Source organism: Drosophila mojavensis, unplaced genomic scaffold, assembly GCF_018153725.1.
Source record: "Drosophila mojavensis isolate 15081-1352.22 unplaced genomic scaffold, ASM1815372v1 contig_136, whole genome shotgun sequence".
NCBI classification, from domain to species: Eukaryota; Metazoa; Arthropoda; class Insecta; order Diptera; family Drosophilidae; genus Drosophila; species Drosophila mojavensis.
The window spans coordinates 8996849-9006779 of NW_025318667.1; the positions used below are offsets into that span (position 1 = coordinate 8996849).

General features: G+C 38.4%; 1 protein-coding gene across 1 annotated transcript; it reads left to right on the forward strand.

The window, feature by feature from the left end:
- Positions 1 to 5354: 5354 nt before the first annotated feature.
- LOC6585027 lies at positions 5355 to 6297 on the forward strand. The gene has a single exon (XM_002010631.4). It carries the CDS (start codon positions 5584 to 5586, stop codon positions 6028 to 6030), a length of 447 nt encoding a protein of 148 aa, XP_002010667.1. The 5' UTR covers positions 5355 to 5583; the 3' UTR covers positions 6031 to 6297.
- The last annotated feature ends 3634 nt before the right edge of the window (positions 6298 to 9931 follow it).

The window sequence follows — 9931 nt, forward strand, 5'->3', positions numbered from 1 at the left end:
TTTCTTGTAAGCTTTGATTAAACTGTGCGCGCACTCAATGGCATAAATTGGAGCATGCACACAGACACAGACACGCACACACACTGACACACTGTAGCATGTACACGCACTTTTGAGCACTATTTAAGCGCAGCTGTAACGCTCTCTTGAGCCTAACTTTGTTTGAGCTGCACTCATTTACCTCAGCTTTGTCGTCGTTGGTTACAGACTTCTACTTCTGCTTGATTGCTTGACTTCTTTATACACATACAAATTTACATATATATATGTTCATATGTATGTGTGTATATACAGATATATATATACATATATAGTTTGTTTTTTGTTGTTTCGAATTTCACGTTGTGGTCTTGTTGTTGCGTTTGACTTTTTTCTCGCTTTCCTGTCTTCAATTTAAAATCACATTTCGAAAGGTAAGGTTTTCTCTTCTGCTTCTTTTTACCATTTTTTTTTTTAATTTTACCTTTTTTGGTTTGTTATAAAAATGCGGTAAGAAGAAAAACTGGTAATTTAAATGGTGTTGAATTAAATTTTTTTTCGGCAGTTCTTTTTTTGCTTTTATTAAAAGAGTAGCAGAGAGAGGAGGAAAGAGGGAAGAGGCTTTAGAGGTAAGCAAATCGACTTTGATATGCTCTATAAAAAATATAATTTTTAGCTGTTAATTTGTTATTGTCAATTTGCTGCGATAAAAAAAAAAAAAATAATAAATATTCAAGGAACATGAAAAATATCTAGCAATAAATAGAATAAAAATAAGAAAAAAAAAGAATAATAATACAATAATAAACCAGCAATTCTAAATGGAATTTAAAGTTAATAATGGTAATCCATTATATATTCAAAATGCTAATTACATTGTAAGCTAGAAGTATAAAAGTCTCTAGAATATTTGACACTTTATTCTATATAGCTTTAAATCTTTTTTGTTACACTACATCTAGTATTTGCTATACCGTTTAGCAACACTGCAATTGGAGCTAACTGTGCAGTGTTTGGATGCGTGATCTACTATATCATTCATACTAAATGCGACCCGCTCTGACAATAACGCCATCGATATTGTTGGCTCAGCTTTCATCAGTCATCAGTTCGGTTCATCAGTCATTCAATCAATATGGCTGCTCTCCGATTACAGTTAGGTTGGAGTAGTTTGCATTTAACCACATTTATGGCTACGAGCTGCGCGTGTGCAACGCGCAATTTATAGGGCTTTCTGTCTGAGTCGTCGGCGTGATACCAGTTCAAGACATGCCTGGCCCAAACGTCTGCACGCCCCGCCCCACCTACCAAATAATCCCTTGTCCCTTTTGCCCCACATGTGGTCGTATCATGCAGTGAACGCGTGTAAAACTTATTCGAGTACCCTGTAAATGTTTTTATAATCTGGAGGGTGTTAGTGGAAATGATTATGATTATGATAATAATAATAATAATAGTAATGGTAATGACAATGACAATGACAATGGCAATGACAATGACAATGACAATGGCAATGGCAATGGCAATGACAATGACAATGACAATGACAATGACAATGACAATGACAATGACAATGACAATGACAATGACAATAACAATAACAATGACAATGACAATGACAATGACAATGACAATGGCAGCTATCGATAATAAGGACAAAGACAACAATACGATAATTACATTGATAACGATATGATCATAACAATGATAATGCCTATAAAAATTACAATGCTAATGATAATGTTGATAGCTAAAGTTTTATAGGCTATTTTCTAGTCGCCCTTAATACACTTTGTTTTTGGTTTATTAATTCCAGTGCTGTCTTGTCTCCTTCTTCTTCTTCTTCTTCTGCTTCTGCTTCTTTAACATGATCGTCTTGCTGGTCTTGGCCTTTTTAATGGTCCCACCATAAACTGCGCCACTTTCGTAAAGTTGAAATAATTCAAGTGCGTTGTCATTATACCCCCAGGTCCGAACGTAAGCCCGACTTGTCTTGTGTGCTCACTGTACATACAGATGTACATACTTACGTGTCCATGTGAATGTATGTGTGCATGCGTGTATGTACTAACATACATATATCTTGCTGCGCCTTTCACTCAGCTTTGTTGTGCACGTATGCCCGTTAACCGATAAACATTTCGATAACTGTCTTTTTGCTTTGTGGGTGCACGGAGCAATGTACGTGACATTGATTAATGTGTGTGTATGAGCGTGTGTGTGCGCGTGTGTGTGCGCGTGTGTGTCTCAGTTTGTCAGTCTTCTCTTTGCATTCCATTTCGACTTGAGCCGATGCAGAACTCTATTTATGTTTGTTTTCCTGATTGAGCCTGGTGGCGTGTTGCCTTCCCCTCTCCCTCCTCTCCCTCTTCCTCTCTCTTTCGCTGTCGCTCTCCCTCTATCTCTTTGTTTGCCTTATGCTCGTCTCTTGCATATTCCACTCAAATACCCGGCTCCTTTTCACTCAATTCCCCTGCTTAGACACTTCCTTTTTATGCTTCCGCATGCAGCTTCACTGTTGTTGCCTTTGCTGCGCACCCGCCCCTCTCCAGCCCTGCTCTCTTGAGCGCATTTGCACACTCTATCGCTCTCTCCTCGTTGTGCATGCGACGTGGCAGCCTGGGCGCCGGTTTTCTTTTTTTTTTTTTTCAATTATGCACTCGCCCAAAAGTCACTAAGTGTGTAGATCAAAGTGCACAATTTTTACATATACGAGGCCGTCAGCCTGTAGCATATGCCATACATGTGCATGCATATACATACATATATGTATGTGTGTATACGAGTGTGCATGTGTATGTGTAAGTGCAACATCTGCAGACACTGTACCTCGCCTTGCTGCATCAGCCTTGCATTTCATGTTGAGCAACTTCTCCTGTAGATCGTTCCATTTGTCACGTACGCAGAAATTGCGGCCCATAATGTTGACTATCAACATATTTACCTAAAACTCGATATATCTATGTATATGGGATAGATGGTATGTAAGTATGTATGGATATGTGTGAAACCCCAGATATTGTTATCCTTTAATTAAATGTTTCAAGATAACTTATGTCCATCTTCTATCTTCTATCTCCTATTTTCCATCTCTTATCTCCTATCTTCCATCTTCTATCCCATTTTCTATCTCCCATCTTTTATCTCTTGTCTCCTATCTCCTATCTCCTATATCCTATCTCCTATCTCCTATCTCCTATCTCCTATCTCCTATCTCCTATCTCCTATCTCCTATCTCCTATCTCCTATCTCCTATCTCCTATCTCCTATCTATCTCCTATCTCCTATCTATCTCCTATCTATCTCCCTATCTATCTCCTATCTCCTATCTCCTATCTCCTATTTCCTATCTCCTATCTCCTATCTCCTATCTCCTATCTCCTATCTCCTATCTCCTATCTCCTATCTCCTATCTCCTATCTCCTATCTCCTATCTCCTATCCATCTCCCATCTGACTTCAACTTTCTGCCTTTCTTTACTTTCATCTATGTATATCTCTTGGACTATTTAAAAAACGAACTGAAATAGTTTTCAAGTGCTTAAACATATCTTGATAGTTTATAAAAGAAAAACTCAAGTATTCGAAGGCTGATGAGCTGAAAACAAACACTAATAGATGACGACTAATGCATATTGGATTCGAAATTCGAGTTATGGGAACTCCCAAACTCATGTGGGTTTTTGCTATTGATAGTCAAAGAATAAAGATTTTGTTCCTTTTATGGATCGACTGAATGATCCGGCTCAGCTCATAGGCAAAAAGTTGTTCAAGTTTGGCTTGGAATATATGATGAAATAATGATAAAAGTTTTATATATAGGTACATATACATATATAGTTTCTGTTGATTCGGTTCAAGCTGCGTTTGGGTTTTCAAAAGGCTGTCAAGCTGCTGCCATATAAATGGAGCTATCCTTAATGGAAAGTCATTAAAAATATCTTGCTTGAGCTGCAGATTGAGCAATTCTTGCACACACACACACACGTATGCACACACATAGACGCTGCATGCCACACACTGAATGCCGCATGCCGCACGTAGCGACGTATGTCCCATGCTACATAGGCCGGGCCAGTCGCTGAAGTCAAGCATAAACCATAAAGAGAAAACCTGAAGTTGGGTCGTGTGGGTTTTTTTTAAGGCTTGGCCCTGCTTTCAAGGCTGTAGGGGAGGGGAGGGGACGGGTGGGACACGGGTTGGCGTTGTGGTTGGGGGCTGCGGCAGGGAGCAGGTGGCAGGGTGCTGGCACCTAGTCGGAGCCCACCTTCCACCTTCTGGATTTTACAAACTCTGTCTGCCGATCAGATCGTTGACAATGCTTTTTCTTTTTGTGGGCAGCACGACTCGTTGTCAAGCGAGTTGGGAGTACCCAAATGCGAAATACCCTACTTTTTTTTTTGGTTTACAACGAGATCTTTCGTAAACGGACATTTTAAGTGCTAAGTCAGTTATCAAATTCGATGTCTCTAGCCTTAATTACTGAAAGTTAAATTTGTAGCGATATTTATCGATACCATAGAAATGATCACTAATGGAAAATCAATGCCATTGCTTGCATGTTTAAGCAAACAAGTTAGGCTGTCGATTATTATCGATAGTTATCTATAGCGGCTAATCGAAATGATAGATGATTGAAGTAGAAGTAGGAGAAGAAATCGGGCTTCGATTCGGAGCTTGGTAATAATAATGAATGATCATTGTCACCGAAACTGCCTTCACCTGTCTGTTATATAAATAAACTTTAGGATATTGAACTCTATTTTTGCATAAGTACAGGGTATACAAAGCTGTTTTTAGCCTTGTTTGCTGCTTTGTCGTGTGTGAGTGTGTGTCTCTGGCTGTGTGTATGTGTGTGTGTGTTGAGCTTTTGTCTCAGTCAAGTTGAATGCCCTCGTTGATTCTTGCTTCGGCTGCCAGCGAAACTCGCTGACGTCGCCAAAGCAGGCCCAAAGAACCCACCGATGACGTTTCCAATAGCAACTCCAATGAGATTCCAATCAGAACGCCAACGGGGGAGCCAAACTAGTGTGTCTGTGAGTGTGTGTATGTGCGGCATACCTGTTGCCTTGCATTGGCATTCGCTGGTGTGTTGCCAAGCAACAAGTTTCGATAAACGATAAACGGATGAGCGCAGATGGCACGCTAGAGGGCGCCAGCAAAAGGATGCGGCCGCACACAGCTGATAAAACAGCTAGGGCTAGAATAACAGTCGAGTCTAACAGCAGGTGAGCGAGAGAGAGCGCTAGCAAGCGCTCAATTCATACACGCGCACTCGGCTAACTGCCTAAGCGCGCGTGTGTGTGTGAGTCTCTGTATGTGCGTGTGTGTGTGCTGCTCGCTAGCAACAACTGAAACGAACAGAAACGAAGTTAAAACAACGCTTCAGTACAAGCTTGGCATTTGCTGACGACGCCGACTTTGGTTTCTCATCGCCGTCTCTTCGTTTGTATCTTCTATCTGTGTGCGTGTGTGCGTGTGTCTCTCTGCCAGTGTGTGTGTGTGTGTGTATGTGCGCGCGCGCTTAGTGCGTCATCACTCTAGCAGCTACATTGTGCAATCGAACAAAAAAACAACAACAGCAACAACAACAACACCAATAATAATGAAGAAAATGCCAATGCTGCCAGCGCTGATGTTGACGGCGCTGCTCTGGTGCTGCTGCCTCCTGCAGTGCACATTGGCAATTGAGTGTTACGTATGCGATGCGAGCGACACGAAGAATCCATTCCAGTGCGGCGAATGGTTTGATCGCTTCGATCAGCCCGATATCCAGCCACAGAACTGTTCGAGCGTCCATGGCGCCACGTTCTGTGTGAAGCATGTGGGCCGTTTCGAGGGCGGCATTGGGGCGAAACGTTTCTGCAGCTCCAAGGATTTGGGCAACTATTGTGACTATGTGCGCAATAAGGGCGATCGCATGGATTATCGCAGCTGCATCTACACCTGCGATACAGATGGCTGCAATCACTCCAATCAATTGGCCAGCAGCAGCAGCGTGTGGGGTGTGGCGCTAGCGCTGCTCACGCTGACAGTCTGGCAACGCTGCTGAGAGCGGACAAGAGAGCGGCAGAGCGAGAGCGAGAGAGCGTAGCTTAAACAGAGCTTTGTAAACAAAGCGGACAAACAAACAGCAAACAGCATGTTGTTGGCTTTGATTACTTATGCGTTTTATATTTGTTTTTTCTTCTCGCCTTCTTCTTCTTCATTTTTTTTTTATACAAACAAAAATGTAATTTTTTTTTTTTTATACGTAAGTTAAGTTAAGTTGAATATGAGTAAAGATTCCCACACATAAATAAAGAAAAAAGGCGGCTTTTTAATTGTCATTGGGCATGGCACATGCCTCAGCAGAGAGAAGGAGAGAGAGAGAGAGAGAGCGACAGCGAGAGAGAAGTTTAGACAGACGATGGGGGGGCGTGTGTGGAGGTCTTACGGCTTACAATTTGATAGCTTTGCGGCAATATTGGCTAATCGACAGATTGATCTATGCGATTGCCGCTGCAACTGTAACTGCTGTGACATACATTTCAACGACGCCGGATACCCTGTAATTGGCAAATATTAAAATTGGGGTATATTGTTGTTAAATTAAGCTTTGGTTGCGTTTCTATTAACTGAACAACAACTATCGAATATATTTTTCTACTATATACGCTGTAGGTACCCTCGAAACATGAAATTGACTCACTGCTGCACGACTAGATATACCCTGTCAAAAAAAATATTTAAAAATTTGTTAACTCGACTTGGGATTGTTAATAAAATATTGAATGTCTCAACTGCAATAAATATAGTGGCTGAGATACGACTTGTTATACCCTGTAATAGGGAAATATGAAGATCAAAAGGATGTTGATGTATCAAAAGTAAATCGTATGCCATTAATATCTGGAAAAAAACAAATAGTTGCTGGAGAACAACTTGTTATACCCTGTAATAAAAATATGTTAATAATAAGGCTTAGTATTAGGCATGAAATTAGTTTAAAGTCTTCTACATATCTCAGTTTAAATCTAAAAAAAACTCTATAATTTGGATTACGTTTTCGAACTTTAGGGGGTATCTCACGGTCGATTTGCTACCTAGAACTTTTGTACTAGTTTGAAAGTTGTAGTCGTTGCCAGCCAATTTGCCTTGAGGTTTTCTGACGACGAGCGACCCTCAATCAAGCGGATTGCAACCTGTGCGGTTGGCAAAACGAATCGAATCGAATCGAATCGAAAGATTAAAGATGAAAATAAAATTGATATTGACATTTCATTAAGCGAGAATCATTTAATGCGGCTCAATTTGAGGTTACTTCTTGATTGAGAAGCCAAGTCTCATATATGTACATATTATATATGTACACTCATGATGAAAATAATAAGTACACCCAAAAATTTTTGAAGATTCTGTCACAACTAATTAATTTGTGATATTTTTGAAAAAAACTGGATGGTAGCTTTAAGAGAGCAATCTGGCAATGTGATGTATGCCAAAAAAAAATTGTATTTCCCCTCAAAAAATGTTTTGCTAAACTAAACTCAAAAAAGTTTAATTTTGAGGGGTGTACCTATTATTTTCATCATGAGTGTATGTAGATTTGATGCTAGGTATTTGCCGCCCACGATTTGCCGATTCCGATTCCAATTCCAATTCCAAGTTCCATTCTCAATTCCAATTCCAGTTCCATTTACAGTTGCGTAATTGCCTAAATTGAAAGCGCCTTGAGGGGCTATCATTGTCATTGAGGCGCTAATTTGTCTCAGCGCCTGGGCGGACAAGCCCAACCACCCAAAATAATAATACCAGCTACGACATAGATCACATAACACATACATATGTATAATATGTATGCTCTATATATAGCACTCATGCTCTCAGCCTCTAATCGAGGCCTCGCTCATTTTTTGTTGCTTCTTATCAGTCCCGTCTCTGCGACTAATCTAAGTGTGTCGCACAGCAATTGGGCCTGGCTCTGCAGACTTTTTTAATTTCAATTGACTTCTCTGACATTGGCTCATCAGACGAAACTAAATATATATATATACATACGTATGTATATAGATTTATGTATTTATACATATGTATAGTAAACTCTTAAAGTATATCTGTGAAAGTGAGCTTGGAACTCTTGATAACAAAATTTCTGCTCTTATGTATATTTTGACATCGCTTACTATTTTATTTTATTTATTTTTATTTTATATATATTTATATTTATTATATTTATGGAAAAAAAGGAACCTATTGACAAACATTTTAGGACTATACATAGAAAATATTCAACGTGAAGGGAGTTCAATAAAAAAAAATATATATTTAGGACAAAAAATAATATAGAAAGTATTCAACATTAACAGAGAGTATCTATTGGAATCTATTTATTCATTTCGAAATAAATGAAAATTGTATTCTATATCATTTCAGAAAATAACAAAAAACATTATTAAAAAAAAAATTAAAAAATAAATAAATAAAAAAAAAAAAAAATTAAAAATTAAAAAAAAACTGTTGCAAAAAATGTCTTATACGTATAGCCCATCTTTATTGAATTGTGAATTGGAAAACAAGAGTTACCAATTGCCATAAAATAAATTTTCTTTAAGAAAAATATTAATGTAGGAATATATTTAAATGGCAAAACTAAAAATTACAGCTTACTTTGATTTCCCATTACCTAATTTAATTTTTTGTTTTCAAATTTGTTCCTCAATTCTCAAATATATATACAGTAGAGTCCCGGTAATTCGAAATGGGGAGGGGATCATTTTTTTTTGTTTTCGATTTACACAGAAAATAAACTATTGAGAATCATTGAGAACGAATTTCTTTGAAGGGGATAGAATTTTTCTATTGCGATTTTCGATTTAGCGTTGTATGAATTATCGAGACTCGACTGTATATACATAAACATATAAGTTTTTCTACTCTGTAATTATATATATATGAATTTCCAAGGGGATTGTATCGATAATCTGGCAGCGCACAGATTTCGGCTCTGTTTTATTATTGTATTCGACTTTACAAGCAATACGGCTAATACGGCTCATTGACATTTGTTAATATCGCATAACCGTTCTAAATATCGTATGTTGCATATTAACTGAACAGTTGGTTTTCATAGTGCGGATCGTTAACAGCAGCAAGTCAAGTAGCTGCATCGTTGACTGCCACTCAATGGCATCCAATTTCCTCAGCAACAACAACAACATCAAGCTGGGATTTCGATTTTGAATTCGAGCTCGATTCGTGACAAATGGAAACAGAAATGTTTCGTCTTCTTAATCTCGAATTGACGTCAGTTACAAATGTGTTTTGGCATCTGATTTCCTGCTCGAAAGGTTATAGGCTGATAATCGGCCGCGTAACGAGGCCACATCATTATTATGTAATATAATCTGTGCTATACCCTGTAATTGAGAGCACAATTACAGAGTTCGCTGGGAGCGGGGCAAAAGAAGATAAGCAGAAGGGAAATTGTTAGGAAATTTTTTGGAAATAGGCTGCCAACGCAGGGGATAAATAGTGGATTCTAGGGCATAAATAGTGGATATATGCTCTGTAGTTCTTTTTTTTTTTTTTTAGATATCTAAGCGCTAGTAGGAAGTTATCATGTTTGAATACCCTGCAATTTCAAAGTATTATATAAAAAATGGGGGTATATTAATATCTTAAAATATTTACACAGGCCATCCAAAGGACAGTCTTACATACCCTGTAATTTTGGGATAAACGGAAAGCTAATGAACTCTTCTTAAAAAGAATACACAAATAACAGTTGCACACATTGTATGCCCTATAATTTGTATTGTATAATGTTTATATTACGTAAGGCAGATGAGTCGCAATCTATAGCATTAAAATCATTTCTACATAATGATAACAAATCGAGCCTTTATTTGTACAATGTAAACATTTACGGAAAACTCTATAAATTCATAAGAGATGCAATCGTTAACAAGTTG